At 39.7% G+C, this 24,313-nt stretch overlaps 1 protein-coding gene across 4 annotated transcripts in view; it reads right to left on the minus strand.

The window, feature by feature from the left end:
• Positions 1–24,313, minus strand: part of Ccdc141 (coiled-coil domain containing 141) — a 160,129-nt gene that overhangs the window by 77,250 nt on the left and 58,566 nt on the right. For all 4 annotated transcript variants that reach the window (XR_013108661.1, XM_076928944.1, XM_034496603.2 and 1 more), the window contains 2 exons: positions 19,313–19,429; positions 2,833–3,027 (listed from right to left, as the gene is read on the minus strand). Coding sequence is in view for 3 of the 4 variants with exons in the window: in XM_076928944.1 (XP_076785059.1) it covers positions 2,833–3,027; positions 19,313–19,429 (312 nt within the window). In the remaining variant the exon portion in view is untranslated. The remainder of the gene's footprint in view (positions 1–2,832; positions 3,028–19,312; positions 19,430–24,313) is intronic.

Genomic DNA, 24,313 nt, shown 5'->3' on the forward strand with positions numbered 1-24,313 from the left:
CTGCCAAGGTTGGATAGAGTGGTAAGGTATAGACAGACAGACAGATAGACAGATAGATAGATAGATAGTTTTTTTTTTAATTTGGAGAATCTAGAATATGAATCAGGAGGGAGAATGCCACTTGAAAGCCATAAGAGGAGTTTGGTTCTTAGCTTACAGAGACTTACGCTTTACATAATGTCATCATTTCTTTTACCGTAATAGCATAGAAACTATTCACATGGATGTATAACTAGCCATCCACTCTACAAACGCTGGCATTGGCCACACCCCAGTTCCCATATCCATCATCTTTACACTGAGTTACTAGTTTTTAATTTGGATACTATTTCCTTAAATAAGAAAGAACTTTAAGCCTTTCTGAGTATCACCTGGCCATGAACTAGAGCACTGGTCAATGTCACCTGACTTTATAAGTTGAATAGTTAGCATGCTGTGGCATCAAACAATGAGATGACACAGGGAACCTAGGAATCTATTCTTTGGGGTTAAGAAATATGAGAGTTTCATTTCCCAGACCAGACTTGCAGTATTGTATGAGATTCGGAAAATATCCACTCTGGACTTTTCCCTCCCTTTCTCCTTCTTGTCTTCCTCCTCCTCCTCTCCTCCATCAACTCAGCTTCTTTAACTTTTACAAGTTCCCTTGGGGCCTGAGAATAAAGTCAGATGATAAATAGCCACGTCAGGGTATCAAATAATGACTGTAGAGAAACCAAAGCAATTAGAAGAGAGTAAGAAAGGAGGACGAGCATCTACGTTTGCAAAGCTGTGCACTATGCGGCTTCTCATAGAAGGATTGTTTTATACAAACACATTCTACTCCGCTTTCCCTTAGCACCGGTAACAGTTGACTTGAGACAGCTAACTCATTCAGTAGATTAAAGGTGTGATGGAAATTTTAAAACCTCGTACCTAAAAGTTGGGCTGCTAAAGAGAAAAATAACAAGTAATTGGCATGTACTTAGTTCAGTTCCTGTGTAAAAACAGTAGGATCCCCCAAAAATTCAATTAGCCAAGGAGTACTTTCTTAATAGGTCTACTGTAAGTCCATCTTCTCTGTCTTAGAATTTTACTACCCAGATTCTCAAAAGTTTTCTTGTAAGTAAGGAATTTCACAACTAAGTAACCCTGTAGCTCACTATACTCTGAGCGCCAGTGTTGGGATTTCAGAGCACATGCAGTGTATTTAAGCTCCCAGGAGTTTCCCCTCATCCTCTGCGTTTTATCTTGTCTACCTTTAAATTGCTGATATGTCACTGGTTAAACAATTCCAGTGCAGTGTCTGGAGTGTGGCAGTGTCAAAGGTTAAAAATTTTCCAAATAGTTCTTTGACTATTTGTGTTTATTGTCTTGCTTGTTCCTTGACTATTTGCATCTATTGTATTGCTAGTCCCTCAACCTAGAACTGATCTTAATACATGCATGTAATTAAAATGGTATAAAAGCAAAAAGGAGGAGGGGGGATGGGATAGGGGCTCAAGAGAGGGGAAATGGGGAAAGGGGATGACATCTGTAATGTAAATAAATAAAATATCCAATAAAAAACAGTAACAACACATACACACACACACACACACAGACACACATTTTTTTTAAATAGCTTAAGTACTGGATGTTTAAAATATAGAATAAAAGCATCACATATTGAAAAAAAAATCTTCCAAATAACATCACCAGCCACACACACTGAACACCACCTGTGTGCATAAACAACAGCAACACATTGCTCATGACTCTGGAGGCTGAAAGGCTGAAATCAGGAAGCAAAGGGGTTCCATTGTGATGAGGGCCATCTCCTGGGCTGCAGACTATCCTCTTGTGCTCTCATGTAGTGGCAGAAGGCAAGGTGACAAGTCATAAGCATTACCACCCCCAGGAGCACCGGCTCCAACAGTGAAGGCATTTATTTAGCCAGGAGATAGTCAAGAAGTCCCACTGATGATCTGTGTCAAGGCTCCCTTTTGCCTTACTTAAAAATGTAAGACCAAGGCAGAATATCTGATGTGAAGCAGGTTCTGACCTTAGGGCTGGTTTCATATGTAAAAGACTTAATATGCATGCATCTCTACCTAATAAACAAGGAAAGTGTTTTAAAAGAACAAAAGTAGATCAGGGATGTACTTCAATTGGTAGAGTGCTTGTTGAGTATGCACAACTTCCTGGTGTTATACAAACTAGGCGTGGTAATGCGTGCCTGCAGTCACAGCACGCAGAAGATGGACATAGAAAAGTCAGATCAAAGCCATCTTTCACTACATTGGGAGTTGGAGGCTAGCCTGAGCTACTCTTTAAAATAAACAACAAAAGGGCATATTGGTAACATTGGTAAGGTTTCTTTTTAACTGAATATATTTTATAATATTTGCTCGTCTATGTGAGAAACATTTTAAAGTAGGGAACAGCGTCTCTCACAAACAGACCAATAACAGCTCTAAAATGAAACCTTTGAAAAGTTATCTCCTTGTTACTGCTTATGTCTTTAGTTTTTTGTTTTTGTTTTATAAGACAGGGCTCACTCACTACAGAACTGGCCTGGAACAAGTAGACCAGGCTAGCCTCAAACCTACAGCTTCCTGAGTGTTAGGGTTAAAGACACCTGGTTTTGGAGTTATTTTAAAAATTAACTTGTTATACATCAAAACACAATCTCTTAGTTTTGAAAAACAGCCAATAGCTAAATGGAATATAATTTAAAAAAAAAAAAAAAAAACCCTTCTATGCTTCCTTCAGTTTGTTAGCCTTCTGTGACGAGCCACAGCCAGCTAACATAACAGGTCTCTTATTGGTTAGACTGAGAACCTACGATTGGTGTCTTGGCCTCGCACTGACCTCGTGAGCACTGGTAAAAAAGTCATTTGCCGTTGTTAGCCAGGCTTTCCGTTCCACCATGAGTCGTCCAAACTCTTCCTGAAGCCGGTTCAGTTTCTGGTTAGAGAGCTGTAGATGTTCCTTTTCTGCCAAGTCCTTTGACAGTAGAATCCCCAGAGCCTGGCTCTTCAGCTTCTCTACGGCCAAATCCCATTCCTACAAAAGAATATTCTCTTTAGTAACTGTACTCAGACCCTGTCATGAGTTGTCTGTTTGTCCCTCTGTCCCCAAATCCAAATGTTGACATAGAATCCCCAAATGTGATGGTTTTTAGGAGGTGGAGCTTTGGGAGGTCATTAGGTCAAAGGGTGGAACCTTTGTTCTAAAAATGTTATTTCTACATCACTTTCTGCTACATGAGAACACAAGGAGAAGTTAGTCTGCAACCCAGGAGAGATCCCTCGTCACAGTGAAACCCTGTCCCTTCCCAATCTCAGCCTTCAAACCCCCAGAATCTTCCAGAATCATGAGGGATGCATCAGGACTGTTTGTCAGCTTTCCTGTCTATGTTACTTCAAGTTATAGCAACTGGAACTAAAGGACGCGCTTGAAATCCCTGATAAGACTTGGGGGACATCTATCCAATATCTGTCATATTTTTCAACCATGAAGTCTAATAAGCCATGTAGAAGTTAATGCTACATTGTAGGTTTGAATACCAATATGCAGTCACAAGAGAAAGGGGTACAGAAAACAGGCACCAGAAGAGAATAAGGGGTGGGGGAGGGGCAGAGTGATTGATGGATCACCCTATATGCAGGTCACATCTATTCCTGTTTCCATTACCTCTAGGCTCCCATGACCTGTACCCCTAAATGAACAGATCTCTAACTCATTTTGTTCTATTAGGATTCATTCAAGTGTAAAAAGAGTATCTGCCCCACAATTCAGGCTCCTTGACAATGGAGCAAATATGTACAACAAAGGAAGAGAAATTGGATGTCTATGGCTATTGTTTTTGTGTTAGCCTAAACAGAGAGATTGCGATTCATTACTCATTGTAAAATAAATACCCCTCATCATGCAGTATTTTCTTTTTGGTCCCAGCTTTACATATTAGTGCTTCCCACTCGATGATGTATAAGCATGTCAGAAAAAAAAGTCCCTTTCTACTCTATGTGACATGAGGATTAAAAATACAACCAATAGAGAGAGAAAAAGAAATACAAGTTGGAATAAACCAGTATTTCTGTTAATTTCTTGAGGAAGTTCAATTTTCTTGAAATTGGAGCATTGCCAGATTCAGCCTCATAAAGCAATAATTACCTCTGAGACGGCTGCCTTGTTGGTGTGTTTTCTGACATGGATCTCAAATGACATTGAGCAAAGTAGAGGGCAGTTCGGGAAGCATAAGAAATGTAACATCAGACTTCAAACATCTCAGCCTGGCTCTGTCCTGGCATATCTGCTATGCAAAATGTTCTGTTATTAAATTACATTGGATATACTGTGCTGTATAAAATAAGTCTAATTTTAGGGTCATATGCCATTACAATTTCCATTACTCTCACATGCCACGATGAATACTATATACATACCACAATCTAGGACTGTAATAAAACTAAAATGTAGCTTCATTCTTTTGTAATATATAAGTTGGCACTTCATACAACTTTCTATACTCTCTCATTAGGAAATGTATTAAGTATACATACACAATATGGTAGTATTTTCAGTGACAGTGAAAGGTAGAAATTGTACCTACTCTCTTGTAATGCCCCTGGAACCATATTAAATATTTATTCAACAGAAAACTATTTTTGATTGAGGGATATGAAAATAAGGTCGGTCAGTTAAGGAGTTAGCATGGGGGGGGTGTGTGGAAAGAGCCTGTTTTACATTTGACTTGTGACTATAATCTTCAAAAATCCTCAACTTGGCTGTGTTTGGGGGGGGGCAGGTTATTGTTGTTTGTTTGTTTGCTTTGCTTTTTTTCTAGTGTTTGTATAGGCGCAGAAAAGTATGTTCCACATGTTGACATAGCCCCAAAGAAGGACCATAGGGGCTAGTTCGTGGGTCTCTATACCTTGCTACCTTTCAGAGAATTGAGGATAACAGATCCTAAATTCTCCAAAATTCTCCTTGACTAGGAAAACTTTGCTCTGTGCTACATGCCTTCTAAAGACTTTAAAAAAGGATCTTTGTATCCCCACTTGAGCAGAACTGTATTTCACGGCATTCATCTCTAAAGCATGATAAATAGCCCTCCTGCTTCAAACCCAGCAAAGACATGTTGAGAAAGAACACGTGTTCTCGGAGTGGTAGTCTCCCTCATATCCTCACTGAGTACGGCCGTACTTTCTTCCAACAGCTCTATTGTGGCCCCTGTCACCTAATATTTGATCTTCATGAATAAGTTTCCCTTTTTCCCAGTTCCGAGCTAAGGATAATGGGATGTTCCTCAAATATTACTGGGTAGCATGAAGATTAAGGGGAACGGGATTCTGTGTCTCGGCAGTTCTCAAAAGCTTGCTACGCTGGTGTGTGCCAAGCCCTTCCTGGGAGATAATGTCATTTGAAATATCTGGGTAAACGTTCGTGACAAAGGAACCCTTTGTTTGTTAATCATTTCAGGAGACCAATTGTCCAGGTAAAATAGTGTTGGGAAACATACCTGTGGTTAAAAGGCCCCAAACTGCCTACTGGTTTGCCTGCTAACCCAACTTCTCCTGTTTCTTTTTCTTTTTTTTTTTTTTCATTTCTTTCCATTTGTTTATGTGCGCATGTGTGGTGTGCTACACGTGTGTATGTATTGCTATCTTTTGGCATGTATGGATACACATGTGTGGGCACACAACTGTGAGTATATGTGGAGGCCTGTGGTTGAGGAGGATTATTTTCAACCAGTCTTCTACCTTATTCATTGAGATAGGGTGTATCAATCAAACCCAGAGCGCACTGATATCATGGCTGTTGCTAACAAGTCTGTTCTCTGGGTCCACTCTCTGCAGTTCTTAGGCTGCAATTACGGGCCACTTAGGTTCAGTTCTGGGGCGAGAAATTCCAGCCCTGATGCTTGCTTAAAATGCACTTTAGCTACTGAACCACCTCTTCAGCCCTCTTCTTTCTTCGTACACTTAAGGACCTACTTGACCCATCTTAAGTCTTTGTGCCATTATTGCTGCAACCTGTTAAGATCTTGAACTAATAAATCTTGAACTAAGGTGAAGAAATACTTAAATGTATGAAGACGCAGAATAAAACAGGTAATTTTTTTTTTTGTAATTGGCATTGACTAGAACATCCTGCGTTTGTTAGCAAGGAGGAACCCTTCATGCATGCAAAAGCTGGAGATTTCTTAGCATGCTGTGTGTACAGAAAATGCAGACAAAAATCAGAATATGGAGAAATGGTTCATAGCCATTGTGCTTGGTAGCTTGAAGCTTTGGGATGGTGTACAAACTTCCAAAAAAGGGCTAACCACTGCCTCTCCTTTATTTGGTAGCACTGTGCTAACCACTTTTCATGTACCATTTCACTTAATCTTCACCTACCCTGACAAAGCCCCAAGCTGTTATCCACATTCTAACCACAGGGTAATTAGAACTCATAGGAATCACACACTTGCCAAGTTTCTCAGCACCAGTAAGAAAAGGACTCAGAATCTACACTTGGGATGGTACCCAAGATCTGGTTGAGGCTGCTCACCTGAAGATGGGTGTCTGAGTCAGGGTACCGTCTCCGCCACAGCTCTCCACAGAGCATGATACACCATTTTCTCATCATCACGGAAGAACTTACCAATTATTTGAGAGAGCTGCTATGGTTAAACTTCCATAGGGCCCTGATGAGTCCACCGTGATGACAAAAGCATTTCACAGAACAAATGCTGTATATATATCTATTAAAGATATAATCTATCTACATAAATATAATAAAAAATTTATTGCCCAAACAGTAATTTTGCTTTACCAGTTGGACAAAATAATAAAGCTCTTTTTTTTTTATTTTCCAAATAAATAAGAAGAAGGTCTGTTCTTTAAAAACTACTCATAAGCATGCCTTTAGGGTAAAATTTGGAAAACACATGAGAGAGAATATTCTGGCACAGAGCTGTGTGGACACCCCCCCCCCCCACACACACACACACACATACACTGTCACTTGCTATTTTGAATCCTGCTAGAAAGAGTGGTCTCTGACATTCTGAAGAAACTCAAAGAACCAGGTTCAGCCACTTATCTGTTTTCATTCTTAATTATATTCTTACTTGAACTCTGTGGGCATTAAACGAAGCTGGGCACATTCGCTATTCTATTCAATCTTCTCTGAAAATTGGCTGTTTTCTTTGGGCAATCTGCAGGCCCTTTCTGCTGTGCTTCTACACCACTGCAATGATGTATTTCCCTAGGCATTTTTCTGAGGGGACACTTTAACTCTTTTATTTTTTTTAAGATAGAACTTTCTAGAGTCATCTGAATCCATCACACTTTAATATATATATAGCTGTCAACCTTGTCAAGGCTGGAGGAACGCAACTGAGAAACTCTGAGTTCTTTTTCGCTGAGCCATTCCCTCTGTCTCCTATGTGTTAAACTTCTTACAGAGTTTTAGTCACTTTGCAATAAAACATTTCCAGTGTGTGCCCCCACCAGCAGAAGCCAAGGTCTGCCATTTCCCTGGCTTTCCAATTAGAAAGAAGCACGTGCATATCCCTGACCCAATGAAGCCGAGCGGTGGTATATCAGGGTGTCTCTCTGGGTCTTTCTGGTATTTTCATTTATCACTCACAGTTAGTAACCCTTTTAAACTGGACCACTCAGCATTCCATTTGCCGTAGAAATTGTGCTTCTCTGGGTCCCCTTGATGGAAAGGGTACTTTAAAAGGGGATTAGTGTGGCTAGACAAGAAGGGGGAAAGATTTCTTTTCTTTCTTTTCTTTTTGTTACAGTCCTAGGCTAGCTCTTCAAATGAAGTTATAGATTGCCATTAAGTAGGTTCAAAAAGTAAAATCCGTTCATGAGTCCAATTTGAAAAGCAAAAGAAGTAACACGTGTAGCATGTTTAATAAGCTTTCTTCACAGAAAACTTACCTGCAGAGGAGAAGGTCTAATAGTTCAACACCTTATAGTGCACTTTCATCCCGTGCTTGATATCGGAATGTAATTGTGTGGGGAGACAGACAAATTGCAAAAGGGAGTGCTTGCGTAAGAGACAGAAAGACTGACTGGCTATCACTGACAAACCAGATGGGGTAGCAGCACAGGTTGAGTTCACGGATTGCTCCCAAAGCTCGGCTGAGTCCAAGGCCATCTTACTGCACACAGCCCATCTCCTGTTCAGCCCCAAATCTATGACCCCATTTGATTCAGCATTTGGGAGGATTAACTCATTGACAGAAAATCAGAATTTTACATGATTGCATTAGCAGATGGTACAAACAAACCTGGCAATTTTAATCAGAGAACATTTGAAAGTCTGCTTTGAGCAGGCATGTTTTTGAAAGAAATGTTTACGCTTTGGAAGAATGGCAGCCAGCAGGCAGAAAGCACAGATTCTGATTGTGTCAAGTTGGATGGTAACTACTCTACCAGTTCCCCCTCATCATGTTCCCTTCCAGGCATTTTCAGGCTGACCTGTACAACTGTAGGGTCATCCTAGAGAAAAAAGGACCCCCTCATGCTCTAAGTGTGCAGACTGCAGTACCCAGAGGCCATGTGAACTATGCCCTCCTGTGCACATTCTTACAAAGGCATGGTCCACATACAGAAAGAACTGGGTCTCACCTATTCATGAAAGAAATGTTCGATTTACCCTTTCAGTAGAGAATTTTGAAGATGAGCAGGAGGTGGACCTGGAAGAATTATTTTTATTCCAAACATGCTAAATAGCTTCAGGCAAACCTTTTGCTTTTGAGTTCTCTTTCCTAGCAAATCAATGGCAGAGGCAGCACTTGGTGGGGACTCCTGCTTCTGGAATGGTTTGTGTTAATTCAACCACTTATCAGCTCTGCTTCACATCTCAGATTTGAAGTGCTCCCCAAAATTGGTTTATCAGAATAACTATTCATAAATAACCCGGCTGAGACTGGGAATGACATGCTATAATAGAAATAGACAGATATCCCCAAATTAATTTCTGAATATGAATTAGACTGTTTTTCTCTTATTTCAAGAAGAACAAAACAAGCAAAACTTCCATCCCCTGTCCACCCAAAAAATCCTGGCTTGGAAGTTTCTTGGTGGGTTTTTTTTTCCCACTCTCCAGTGGGCCCCTGAGTAGAGCCCATAGTCCAGCTGTGCAGGACAGGTGTTTGTGGCCTGCACTGAAACGGCTATGTGACACTATAAAGTTGAAAACAAATTATAAAAACAATAAAGCATATGACAAATGAATCTCCAGAAGAGAGTTCAAGTGAATCTGCTTGTTTGCCCTTAGTTTTAGGGTTTTAATAATGTGAGGAATGGGGGAGGGGCTCCCAAGATTTATGTTTTCTGAGAACCACTGCCCTTTCTCCAGTGGCTCATCTTTTGCTGTATTCTTTAGATTTCTTGCCCCCCTCAAACATTTTTTCCTAGCTGATTATGACTTTATTCAGGCTGGTGTTTCTATTTTCAATCAAAATTAATTAAAGCCTGACTGGCCAAAATAGTTTTTGTTGAATATAATTTATCTACAATCATAGTGGCCTATGGACTAGTGAAGTAGTTTTGTTAATGGCCTGCAGGGCTTGTCGGAGGATCTGTTGGGCATCTTGAGGGTCCAAGAGTAAATCAACCATAGTGGAAATGATGAGCTTGTGATTTCAACCTCATATAGGAATCCCCCTTCTTGAAAAAAAAATAGAATGTAGGCTTCTTGTGTTTTGGCCACAACAGATTGAAAACTAGAACAATGGTTGTTAATCCATTAATATCTGCTAGGAAAGTTTTAAAAACTTATTTTAGATTCATCTTATATCCACTCGATCATAAGTTTTATTGGTAAGGCAGAAATTTTTTATTTCTTAAAAAAAGCTGAGCTTTTATGTGAAGTCAGAGAGATGCAATAATACCTCTAAGCAGTCAAATGTTAAGACTCTCAATGTGGGATATTCGACAAGAACAAGTGGCTGAGAAATTTTTAGAATCTTAATGATAAATGGAAGTTGGATGGTATAATCATGGTAGTTTTAGTGTTCAAACTCAGCAAACATGACCCTTAAAATTATGCTATTGCCTTGATGAATTGTAAACCTAAAATTTAAATTATGTTTTATAAATCCAGTAAGATCTGAAATGGGTTATGGAAAACACAATAACAAGTAAATTCCTTGTCTTTATTCTTGATGAGTGATTCATATTGCAATCCATCATAAATTTAAAATATTTCTGATGACTTGATGTGCCAAAGTGGAGATGTGTGTGTGTGTGTGTGTGTGTGTGTGTGTGTGTGTAATATCTCTGATATAATGCTAGCCATCATCCTGATTAATGAAGAAAGACTCACACACCATGTTCTATTTCATTCTTTCTTCACATCATTGTCTTAGACAAAGGAGCCACAGATGTAAAGGGAAAATGAAAAAAAATTTTTGTTTAGTTTTTTCTTTCCTAAACTTTTCTGAAAAAAAAATATATTCAGAATACATATATATCTGAATATATATTCAGAAAGGTAGGAAGTAGAAATATATATATATATATATATATATATATATATATATATATATATATTTACTTTAAACTTTCCCTGCAAAACCTTTGTAGCCGTATGTAGAATATTTATAGTCTCTCTCTTCACTATCGGAACAAACCCTTGCCTCTAATAGTATGAAAGACATCATCTGCCTTCAAACAAAGTGCAGTCAAGACTAGAATTTCACCCATGAATCTCTCCTTTTGGAGGGTTTGATGCAGCCATGACTCAGTAGAACCATAGCACTCTGATTCTACGGTCAATAATCTGTAAGTGTCAGGAAATGACACTGGGATGGACATCCTATAACTCTCACACTGAACAGGAAACAGTCTAAACACATCCTCCAGCATCTCCTAGAGACAGCTGACTAACATAAAACGGATTGTTGTTAGCTCAAGTGGGAGCCAAGGAAATGTTTAAAGGAAAGGACTGTCCCTTCTGATTAAAGAATCTGAGATGGCCTCTCACGGGTCTTTAAACATGGGCAGGAGTTCTAGTTCGGGAGCTTGGAGGTGGGACTGGATAGAAGGCGAGGAGGGGTGATGCTTATGAAAGAAACAGCCCTGGCCAAAGCACAAAGTCAAGGCAAGGTATAGGGTAATGGGGTCTGGATCATAAAAGCAGTGCGTCTGACCCAGAGCAAGACTTTCACAAGCGTTTCCTATGGGCAGAGATGTCTAAGATGAGGCTTAAAATCAAAAGCTGAGAGTGCTCAATGCAAATGAGGACTATAAGCGGTAGGAAGTAAAAATGACTAAGAAATGAGGGGGGGGGGTTTAAGAATAAAGAGGCGGGGCGGAGAGATGGCTCAACAGCTAAGAGTGTTGGCTGTTCTTCTAGGGACCTGGATTTGATTCCCAGTACCCACATGGTACCTCATAGTTGTCTATGACTCTAATCCCAGGGAATAAAAACCCTCTCTTAGCCTCCCTGAGGCACCAGGCTCATATGTGGTACACAGACACACATACAGGCAAAAGACATGTGCACAAAATAAAATAAATAAATATAAACCAAAACAACGAATTGACAGGTGATAACTAAAGAAACTGCCAGGCTGATATAAATAAATAAAACATTTTAATAGATCCAATCAAAACAGTTATGCCAGTTGTTTCAGGATCTTCCAGAATGATGAAGCAACATAGAAACAGGGTGATTGAACTGATCCGTCAGCCACTGTGGCCCAGGCTTAGTGGTACACACAGCCAAAGAACGGAATGGAGTTTGCTCAAGAATGGAATGGAATGGAATGGAATGGAATGGAATGGAATGGAATGGAATGGAATGGAATGGAGTTTGTTCGGGATAAGGTCATGAAATAAGGCATGGGCTTCAAGAACAAAGTACATCAGGGAAACTTAAGGCTGGGAACCATGTAATCACCAAATGCACATTACAGTAACACAGAAGGTCATAGTGGTTTGGGACATGACTATGTTAAGCACTGAGAAAATGCCTTTGCAGGCAGCCACTTAAAGTGGACTTTATTCCAGAGTTACTGTATGGCTGTACAGCACTAAAAGAGGAATGACAAGAAGCCATGCTTTGTAGGAAATTCCAGTTAATGACTGACCAATGATAAAGAATAAGGAGGAAGAGGAGACAAAAAAGAAAACCAGAACATAAACAGAATGAGCTGAGGGTCCCAGAGCTGATAGCTCCAGCCTAGCAACTTCAGACCACGGTAGGCCGAGTTTTGGAACTCAGCATATTTCTGAGGGAGTTTTAAATGCAAGTTCGCCTTGGAAATTATAAGGATATGGTTTACTGAGCTTGAAACTAACCTCAAGTAAAAGCAAGAATTGGGACTTAAAAAAAAAAAAAGAACCCTCATTGTTTTATGGATTTTCCCAAGGCTCACTGGCAAACTCAATACTATTTATACAGATTTGTGACTGTTAGTGATGGAATTGTTTCTAATTTATGTTCTGTGAAAAATGACATCTGCTTATAATTGGGAAGTTCATTTAAAAATCAGGCAAGTAAAACTAATCATTCACTAAAATGAAGACAGAGGGATTGAGAAGTGCAGATGCAGGTGTCTTAAGGCTTGGAGAATGCAGCTAATTTTGCCTTAAGACAGTTCAGATTTGATTTTCAATGTAGACAAAGCTGTGCAAAAAAAAAAAAAAAAAAAAAAAAAAAAAAAGGCAGATTCTACTCCATTTCGCAGATTTTTCTTCACCGTCACCAGATACGATGTGGACTGATTTAAGGAAGGAATCTGTTTTTATTGTAACTTCACACATTTTGTGATCTTCAGTGAAGGATGTCAGGAATAACCAGAGATTCAACATCGTAATGGTGAGTTTCTCTGTATAAGTTAATATATGCAGGCATGAGAAGCAAACACTCCACATGCTTGTGAAATACTAAGAAAATATTTGGATAGCCTGAAAACTGGTTATTTGAATTCCAGATATTGCCCCACACCTCCTGAAGAACTGAAGAAATACACAAGTTATACTTTATACCTTTATACTGAATGTTCCATTTCAGTGATACTTACAGAAGATAATAACACAGTCATAGAACACATGATCATGCTTTTCCCTTCCCCCAACGCTTCCCAGTTCATCCCCAATCCTCACCCCTAAGTATTTAAAGGAATAATCAGAAATTTTGCATGCTTATCTTTTGATCTTCAATCACCTGTGTAATGGATCTAAGGGAGACCGAAATAAATAGCGAAAAGAAACCAAGTCCCAAGCACGGACAATCTTGTCCGTAACCTCAGAGACTAGAGATCTATTTAGATTTCTATTATGACTGGAGAGATGGCTTGGTGGTTAAAAGCACCTGTTGCTCTTGCAGAGGACCCACATAGTGGCTCCCAAACACCTGTAACTCCAGTTCTAGGAGATCTGCTGCCCTCTTCTGACCTTTGCAGCCATCAGCCATGCATATTTAAGATGCACATAAGTGCGTGCAGGCAAATACTCATAAACATATGTATCAGTCTAAGACAAATGTAGATTTACACCTTGAATGTTCTATCAATGGCTACAATTCATACTATCTTCAAGAACTCTACAACTTACATTGTCTTTGATTCCACTGGTTTGGTTTTGGTTTTGTTGCTTTGTTGTTTGTTTTTCTTTATATTTTTGACAGCCAAAGTATGGTTCAAAGGGCAACATCAGCAGCTCCATAGGAGCTTTGCTCCAAACATAGGAGTTTGCTCCAAATGCAGACACTGCTGCAACCTCATTCTAACCCTGATATCTCAACTCCTCTAGTAGTATGAGAACCTCTGGTCTACAGATCTCTGCAAAAGCAACCTTTTCCCCGTTAGACAGATGAGCAGACCAAAGACTGGAAAGGAGATTTGTGCATGATATGATCTTACATCCAGAAAATCCAGTAGAATTTTCAAGCCCTCCCAGAACTAATACACTGCCACCCTCCACTGTGTTTCTGAAGAGCAGCAATGACCAATCTGGGAACTAGAAGGCAATTCTATTATTGTAACAGAATAAAGAATAAAATAGTCAGGAATAAATTTAATGGAAAAAGTATAAGACTAGTACACTGAAATTTGCCTATCATTGTTGAAAGGGGGGAGAGATCCAGAAAAAGTATAATTAGATGAAAAACCGTATGTGAGTATGAACCACAAAATTTAATATTGTGAGGATGGCAATAGTAGGAACTGGAGAGATAGCTCTGTGATTAAGAGCACTGGCTGCTTTTTCAGAGAACTTGGGTTTGATTCCCAGCACCTACACAGTGACAAATGACCCATCTATACCTCAAGTTCCAGGGGATCCTATGCCCTCTTCTGGCCTCTGTGGGCACTGCATGCATGTGGTAAACATACATGCAGACAAACATGCAGGCACATGACATAAAAAATGTAAAAGGAAAAAAATTAAGACAGTAATTCTCCTCCAAATATCTAGATGCAAAGTCATTTTTGCCAGGCTCTTTGGGGAGTTACATGAAGAAATGGAAGGCTGATCACGATGTTTACATGAAGCCGCAGGGCAACCGGAAGAACCAAAATGGCCGTTAAAAAATACTGAAATAGAAACAGAGCAAGAGACCTTATCCTTCCAAATTTCATTTTTTTTCCTTCAAATTAAAATGATGTGGCACAGACACATAGACCAGTAGAACAGGGACGAAAATCCAGAAGGAAGCCCCAACATCTGCTGTCACTGATAGAGGTGCCAAGATCATTTAATCAGGAAAACCGTTTTATTCAATTCCTGAACTGCAGAGACTCTAGACCACCACATGAGAAAGAATAAAGTTAATCCCCTGCCTCACACTAGACACTAAAATTTATGCCATACAGGATAATGACCTAAATACAAAAGCTAAAGCTACAACATAAGCAACAGCATTTAAAATAACTGGACTTTACAACAATTAAAAGCTTTTGTTCATGGAAGGATGCTATGGCTAGAGGGATTATATGGAAATTTACTCAAAATATGTACACAATGGACAACAACCACGTGAAAAGGCTACAAAGTCATTAGCTACTGGAGAACAGCAAGAAGTCTCAATCCACTAGCTCTCCACACACAGGATGATGAAGCAAAACAAAAAATGGCAAGTGTTGAGGGGACACTGGGCAATTAGACCCCTTGAGTATAAAATGGTGTGTATGGAGGACACTGAAGAGACTCCCCAGTGAGTTAAACATATAACAGCATATAACAGTGAGAAACAGCATATAACAGCAATTCTACATACATACATACATACATACATACATACATACATACATACATGTGTGTGCACATGGTCTTTACAGTTCTCAGAAGCAGACTGTACAAGCACACCACCTCCCATGTCTTGATACAGTAGTATTCACATTCACCAGCTTCAAGGTTAAAACCAGTTTCCATGAGTCATCAGCTGGTCTGGTTTTCCAAGTCACTGAAAAATATTTTCCAGTTGCGGTTGATTTCACAAACTAGGTCTGTGATCCTGGCCCCAAGTTCCTATAAATAATATCATTATAATATCTTGTGAAAAGTGCCAGTGCTGTGATCCCACAGAAACTTTATTAAAAGGGAAAAAGTCAGCCTTGAAGCTTTTTATTATGAGATGAGAAAGTAAAGCAGAATTTCCTGTAAGTTGATTTGAATAATTTGCATGCATAATTACCACCTATGCGGCCAATATAAGTGCCTCTTTATAATCTTTTTCTCATTCTGTTTTTATTTTTTGTTTGTTTGTTTTTGTTTTTTGAGACAGGGTTTCTCTGTGTAGCCCTGGCTGTCCTGGAACTCACTTTGTCGACCAGGCTAGCCTTGAACTTAGAAATCCACCAGCCTCTGCCTCCCAAGTGCTGGGATTAAAGGCGTGCGCCACCACTGCCCAGCCTTATTCTGTTTTTATAATTGAACAATACAGTTTTATTTTGTGAAAAAATAAATAAAACTAATCATAGAAAATTAACACCATAAAAAATAAAAAATAAAATTAATACCATACACAGTATGTGGGTACATATGTATTTCTTAATATTGGAAATAAGTATAAGACATAAAGATAAAATTCAACACCTCTGTGTATTTCTGGTGCCATCTCAGACTCTTAAAAAAAAAAACTGGACCCAATTTTATTCTCTTTTTTGTAAAAGCAGGACAGTAATTGCTGCCTATTTGTCTGGTTGTTTTAAGGATTAAACGTGTTCATATACAACCATGTTCAGTAAATGCTTGGTGTATGGATTCTTAATGGCGATAAAATAAATAAAAGGATTATAAAACTTACCCTTAGTGATGTTTAGTAAGTTTACAATGTTGTGTGTCACAGATAATTTCCATGGTCCCCAAAGGAAAATCAGGCTCATCAGACAGTCAATATACCCTCCTCCCCCACCCCTAGCCAACCACTGATTTGTTTTCTGTCTCTATAAATTTCCTTCTTTTGTATGTATTACATAAGTGAACGGACACAAACTGACCTTTAATGTTTGGCTTCTCCCAGGTCTGTTTTCACTGTGGTGTAAGACTTCATTCTCTTTAGAGCTGAGAAATTTCATTATATAGATATACTACACTATTTTATCCATACATCTGAGTTACTTCTATAATTTGTCTGCTACAGTGAGCATTCATGTATATGATTTTGTGTGAGCACCTACTTTCAGTATTTCATGTATATATGTGTATATATATATGTATGTGTATGTATGTATACAACCATACATACATACAACAATACATAATATAGCCATAATATACACTCATCTGTAAAAACCACAAGAGTGTGGGCATGTGTGAATAAAACCTCTAAGTCTCTTGTAAATTCTAGCATGCATACAAGCCTTTATGGGGGAATTGTTACACACAGGCTCTGCCTCTAGGCTTAATGGGAAATCTGGGAGAGACACTTGCATGGCTTGTAAGTCTCCCTAGAAGATGCAGATTAATAACCTCCATTGCCAAAGGGACTAGGACCTGCCTCTAAAGTCATCTCTGTTCTCACTGCACTCGGAGAAGTGTTTTCAGCCTCCCTTCTCATCTGACTCCCTGCAGTGCAATCTCGAACACAGAGCAGCTCCCTTGTTTGGAGGACATCTCATTGCCCATTGGCTCTCAAACTCTGATGCTTACTCACAGGTGCAAGACAGGAACAGGTAGGAAGATGAGGTATATTAATCATTAAAGGGAAATGGAGAAGTCTGTGGGAAGTTCTTGGGTGTGCATGTCTTTTCTAACGAAACAAAACAACAAACAAAAAAAACCAAAAAACAGGTAATACTGGACTCTAACCAAAACCTTTTATGTCTGTGTGGAACGGTGAGCTTGAGGCTGCCAGATGTTTGAAGATTTTTTTTTTTTAAGATTTTATTTATTTTTATTTTATGTAGATGGATGTATGGGTATTTTGTGTCCGTGTACGTAAGTGCATCATGTAAATACAATTCAAGAAGATAGCACCGGATCCCCTGGAACTAATCAACAGTTATAAGTTGCCAAGTGGGTGCTGGCAACTGGATCCTGGTTCTCGGCAACAACAGTAAGTGCTCTTAGCCACTGAGCCACCTGTGCAGCCCCTGAGACCTTTCAGGCTTTAGAAGAGCCAAACTCTGTTGTTGTTTTGTGTTTTTTTTTTTTTTTAAATTTAAAAACGCTAATATTTTAAGCTTGACAGTGAGTTGTTTCTATTTTTATTTTTTAAGTCTTATGCACCCAAACAACTACACAGATTCTCTGGCAATGAGATCCGGATGTCAGCAATCTCCCAGCATTTCTCAGGACTCTGAGTAGCCAGCACTGAGAAGCCTGGGCCCCAATACCTCACATATCACCAACAGCAAAGGGCGGAACTGAATGGAGGGTTGAAACCATGGGAGCCAAGATTGGAACATGTAACTGATTCTGACCTCAAAGGCTGCAATTAAGCCTTAGGACATCAAGTTGACTTATGGTGGTACCATCCAAGGAGGATTTAAAATCATCTGCATTTGCTATTCCCTTTTCAGATACATATATGAATAGAAAATACTAAGTAAAGATGGCATAGATAAAAAATGACTCATATTTCAAGGTTCAGCTCAACTACTTCAACACACCCCGAGACCTAACCGAGAGCTGTGGAAGTTACTTCATTTCTTGATTTGAATGTATTCCAGAAAGAAACAATCGAGACATTTTTGCAATTTATTTAGAAAAGACTTGCTGGCTAGCCTCGCCGTGGGAAGCGCAGGCACCTGCCTTCCCGTAAACCTGATTACTTACGTGAGTTTCAGTAATGACCCCTACTTGATGCCTTATTTCTGATCAATTCTCTTTGAAAGTGACATCCCATTCCTCTCCACATGCCCACACAGAAACATGAGCCCAGAATGCAGTGTGCTGCATCCTATTTGGGACATACAAAAAATTGAATCCTTTCTCAAAGGAATGAGATTATTGAAAAACCATCTGAAAGTCTGGCCGAAGGATGGAAAAGCAAACAATATTTGGGGACTACTACTCACAGGTGAGTACTTGCACAAGTATTTTCCCCCAAATTCCTATGTTTCCTGTTTCCAGGTGCCTATGAAAATGAGGCATGGAGAAGCAATGTGTACCCAATGTTCTGAATGGTACAGCAGGGACGTAAACCCCATTTTGTTGTATTTTGGTTTTTGTTTTTGTTGTACATAGATACAACCCATCATACCATAGCACATAGCCTCTGAACGTAGGCTAGTTAGGAGTAAGGGGGAGGGAGAATTAGATAAGAGCTAGGGACATTCTGCTCAATGGTCCCCTTTTATATACTGTCTTTAAAAACAGAAGAGCCTCGAAGTGGCTGAAGAAAATCTCTAAGTGGTAAAGGTCCCCAAGTGCACTCAACACTGTGCACAGAGCTGCTCTGTAACCAGCAGACTTGCATGTCCTCTCTGGCCCTGTGCCTGGGATAAGATGTAACGTTGATGAAGCCACTCTCTATACCCAAAGCCTCTGCTTTGTTTTAGTCAAATCATTAAAAAAATTGATAAACTTCTTAGGGGTTTGTCTCATACTCAGAGTAGACAATAATTATGACATGTGAGTGTGTGTGTAGATGTGTGTGAATGAGTATGTATTTGTGTGTGTATGTGAATGATTATATGTGTGTATGTGTGAAAATGTGTGTGTGTGTATGTGATGATTGTATGTGTGTATGTATGTGTGTGAATGAGTGTGTATGTGTGTGTACAGGCTGCTTACTGTTACTCTAGAAGTTACTGGCATTACCTAATGGTCTAGTGATTATTTCTATGCAATCAGTGGATTATTCACTTTTTGTCCCCTATAAATGATTCAAGCATATTCCAAGAGCAATCCCATTTGTACTTTCCACTTACTTTAATGTATCTTACCTTTGCTTTGATTGTCAGGTCCTCATGCTTGCAGATTAGCTCTTTGTTGTCTGAAAGTGATGAACCCAGACTCTGTTCCTGCAGATCTCTTATTGTTTTCTGAAACCAACAAGAAACCTGGGAAAGAGGTGAGAAGAAAGAACCAATATTTAAATGATCAGGATAGAGTATTTAAACTCAGGCATAGTACTGCAACATTTCAAAACAGTGTATTTCAATCTCTTTCTACATAATCTTATATATATGATGTTAGTATCATCCAGGTTTTTAATGTTCTCTTTATTTCAGCCTCTCAATGCTTAAGGAAAAAAAAAGACAAAATAATTGGAGAAAAGCACAGGCATCAGCTGCTTAGCAGCTCAGTGAATTATAAGGCATGAGGAAATGAGTCAGCATCTTCTCCAAAAGCCACAGTGCGTTCCCATGCAGTCCATACATCTTGCTTCCTTTTCAAATACAACTTTCTTTCTATATATAAACGTGAATCTGAATATAGTCATACAGACCCAGTTAAAGATATTATACAGCATATGTGGAATCATATTTTCTAGTACACAAAAAGAAAATACAAAAGTATTTCATTTGCAGTCACTGGTGGGAATCTGTATTGAGAAATGAAATGAAACAGTTATTAAACTCCACTGATATTGTAAGAACAGGACTCAGGTACCAGATACATGTATAGTTGACTCACAACACATGACAGACACACAGTGTCAAGGCAACAGATAGCGTGGAACTTGAATGCAGCAATAAATACTTTTTTTACTTTAATTTTTTTATTAATTAACTTTGGAGGAATGCTGACGCTGAAGCCAAGATCTTACACAGACCCAGCAAGCATTCTATCATTAAGTCTGTAGTGTTGCAGTTTCAGTGAGGCCAAATTTTAAGAGATATTAAAGCTTGATGTGAGACTTTTGACTTAAGACTCCTGAACACAAGAACCTTGATATCCATCAAATGAAATGCAACTAGATTTGTACTATCTGCTTCTGTACAGTATTATCCCTAAATCCTATCAGAATGACTAATTTATAAGAGACTGCACTATAAACTAGATATGTGGCTAGTTGGTTTGAGAGCATCATCTTTGTTTTTCTCAGTAAGTCCACAACAAGAGCAATATAATCATACAAACGTACAGAAGAAGTAAATGAATTTGGAGAGCCAAAGCAGTTTATCCAGAGACAGATGGTAACCGCAGAGGAAGGATCTACCCCTAGCGTACATAATTCCAAAATCCATGCTCTTCTGCTGTGCCCCACTACTATGCTCATGTCACCTACAGTCTTTCAGCCCTGTCGTCTAGGGATACTGTTGCCAACCTCAAAGACGAAAATTGGCAGCCTGCACAAAACGGTAGGCATAGCCAAGAGTCATACTGTGTCTTTCTGAGGCCTTGGTTATCTTGTCTACACAGCCATGGGCTTTCTTCCAGCTCCTGTAACAGAAAGGAATACATGAAGCAGGAGGCTGAGGAAAGGGTGTCAGGTCTAAAGTTCCAAACTGAAAATGTGCCTCATGCTCCACAGATGGCAGCAGTAGAGGCTCACCCCTGTGAGATGCCTGTGGGCCGGGAGGGAGCTGATGTAGCAGCTGATCTTGAGAGCAGAAGGTCTGGACTAACCTGGCATTTTCCCAGCACAGAAAAGGGAATAAGTTATAGAGCAACGGGGTTTCTCCACCTTACCAAAATGTTAGCTCTTTATCAGTGCAAACAAAATACCCACATTTACCCTGTAGCCATTTTTATTGTGAAATTCACCTTCTTCATAATATTGGTAAACTATGTGATATATATTTCACATTATATAAACATGTATATAGTATTTTTATATATTTATAATTCCTTGAAGCCATTTTTTTCTGATATCCAATTAGAAGATAAGTACAAAGTACATAGAAGAACCCAAAGAAGGGCACTTAAAGAACACTAAAATTTATTTTACTTTTATATAAAATATTTTTTTACAATAGTGCCAGTGAATATTTACAAAAAAAAAAAATGTGAGCTGAGGGATGATTTGGGGGTTTTCCTCAAAGAGAACATGAGAATAACTAACTCCTGGAGATTATTTAGTTGTTGAGGACCAGAAATGAGTGTTTTCTATTCCTAGCTAAAGTTGGGGTGGAGGTAGATATCTCAAGAATGTTTTATTGTGGGCCAGCTAATATGGACACTGAGTGAGTGAAATAAAGGAGAAAGCAGGTGTTCATTAATCTCCCTAAACAGGTGAGAAGCCTGAAGCCTCAGATAATCCTATTTAATTTGCGAGTCAAATATTTGTCATCTAACACATGTCAGAGATGATGAAACCTAGAAGGGAGGGAGATTCTGAGATTTTTTTTCCTCCTCCTCTTCCTCCTCCTCTTCCTCTTCCTCCTCCTCTTCCTCTTCCTCCTCCTCTTCCTTCTCCTCCTCCTTCTTCTTCTATTGATATGGAATCTTACTATATAGCTCCAGATGGCCTGGACCTTGGTACGTAGACTAGGTGGGCTTCCACCTCATGGAGCTCTGTTTTCCTCTGTTCCCCAAGTACTGGGATTGAAGGTCTGCACTGCTGCAACATATTGTTTTAACTTTTAAATGGTGTTGGTGTTGACTGACTTCATCCTGTAGATCTGGCTGATACTATTTCACCCTTCAAAAGCTATTACTCCTAACTGAACAACGCTTTGGAGATAGAAACTATGGTGATATTCAGTATCTTTCATCCTGCCTTTCATGTCTCTCTAGATCTACACATTGTTTATTCCTGACCAGATACACTTCAGGGAGAAACACAAGTTGGTATGAATGCTTGAAGTAAGTAGATCATCATTAGCATATTACATCTTATCATGAGGCATTCAGACATATGAGCCGTCTCATAGATCAGGTTTGCCACCTGTGCTGTGAGATGCACACAAACGGGCTCAGAGTCCTTCTCAGGCTAAAATAAGACACTCTAAATAACCACAAGAGTATCCACCACAATGCTCTGATACCCAGTCAATCATTCATTACATCCCACAAAGTAGTTACTACAGACAGCTGCACAGCTATTCCAAGGGTTCTTTTTATAAGCCTTTAAATTGCATCAGTTGCTGTCCAAAAAACTTGAGTGATGAGTCCAGCCAGTGAATACTTCTGCAGAATAGAAGGCATGTGGGGATGAAGAAAGAACAAAAAACATTTAGAGAACTCACTAGAAATTGGTTCTGTGTATCAATCAGTAGGGTAGGGGAGAAATGAAAACGTTCCCTTGCCTGTGTCAGTGCCTACCATCCAGTTTGACTCAACTCATGTACTTACTATCTCTCTGTTGGTTAACATGGCTTCTAGGTCTTTAGAGGAGGCAGGACTGAGTCAGAGAAGATATGGGACAGATCCTTTGTGTGCCTGAGATATCCATTGGATGTAGACAATCCATTGGTAAAGACAGACAGAAGTGGGTCAATAAAGATACAAAAAAGAAAGAAGGAAAGAAAGAAAGGAAGGAAGGAAGGAAGGAAGAAAGTGAGAAAGAAGAGAAAAAAGAAGGAAAGAAAGGGAGAGAGGGAGGAAGGAGAAAGAAGGGAAGGAAGGAGAGAAGGAAGGAGGGAAGGACAGAGGGAGGGAGAGAAGGAAGACTGGGATGCTAATAAAAATCCAGTATTATCTCTAAGGTTTAAGGAGAGTGGCAGAAAAATTCTGCCAGGTAGGAGAAGGGCAGAGTGAGGTATCTGTCAGTAAACATTCAGGGACTTCCACATAAAGAATATCTAAGGAGTCTTTTGCAGAAGTTGACTGATCTCATCAGCTAAGTATTAGAAGATGGTTTTAGATGCCTCTGAAGATGCAGCAGAAATATTCACTTCAGCCTTTTAAAAACTGCTTTTTTGCTGGAGAAGGGACTGAAGGAGCCAGCCCTTCAGGGGTTTTGCAGCCCTATGGGGGAGGGGGGCAACAGTGTTAACTAGCCAGACCCCCTGAGCTCCTGGGGACTGGACCACCAACCAAAGAGTACACATGGAGGGACCCATGGCTCTGGCTGCATATGTGGCAGGGGATGGCCTTGTTGAACATCAGTGGGAGGAGAGGCCCTTGGGCCTGAAATTGTTCCATGCCCTAGTGTAGGGGAATGTCAGGGTAGAAAGACAAAGAGAAAGACTGGAGTAGGTGGGGGGGAGGGGGGAGGGGCACCTTCATAGAGGTAGGGGGGAGGGGGATGGGATAGGGGGTTCTGAAGGGAAGACCTGGAAAGGGGAAAACAATTGAAATGTAAATTTTTTTAAAATCCAATAAAATAAATGAAAAACAAAAAAACAAAAAACAAAAACAAAAAAAAAAAGAACACCCTGCTCTCTTTGAGTGGAGGAGGTTCAGTTTGTTTCAGTGTGAGGAACTGAAGGTGTATAAGAATTGGAGGAGTGAACCAGACTAAGAACTAAGCAGGAAGTTAAAGACTGCTGTGTGTGCTAGCCTTGGACAAGGAAGGGCTTATCAGCTGAACATTCTACTTCCACCACGCCTACTGAAAGAAATGAATGAGAAAGTAAGGGGAGAAGATGGTGAGCTTCTCAGAGGCATCAGGCACCTTATACACCTTATAATGTTACCTCAGCTACTGTCCACCTCTTCCTTCAACTGAGGCAACCAATGAGGAAAGAGAGAAGATAGGGTGAATCACTTGCCCAAGTTTATGCGGCCAGCAAGGAGGGTTGGAGGCAGTAATGTTGTGGTTGGGCCGCATGCTTTCTGATCCAGTACTTATCTTTCTTCCCATCACACCCTTCTATTGAAACAAAAAATTCTGGAGACGTCCATGTCTGTGAACATTCTTAAAACAAAAACTGTAAGGTAAGGCTGCAGCCATAGGGTCTGATTTGGACATGACAGCACCACCAGGGGGCTCAAGAGAAACTGCAGTTAGAGAAGATACTGGAAGCATTTGAGTCAAGCCCTCAGACACCGGCTATGGGCAGAGGTGACTGGAAGCACACAAACTGAGAATTCTATTTTTGCAAATCTAAAAC

This window comes from Arvicanthis niloticus, chromosome 2 (genome assembly GCF_011762505.2).
Source record: "Arvicanthis niloticus isolate mArvNil1 chromosome 2, mArvNil1.pat.X, whole genome shotgun sequence".
NCBI lineage: Eukaryota > Metazoa > Chordata > Mammalia > Rodentia > Muridae > Arvicanthis > Arvicanthis niloticus.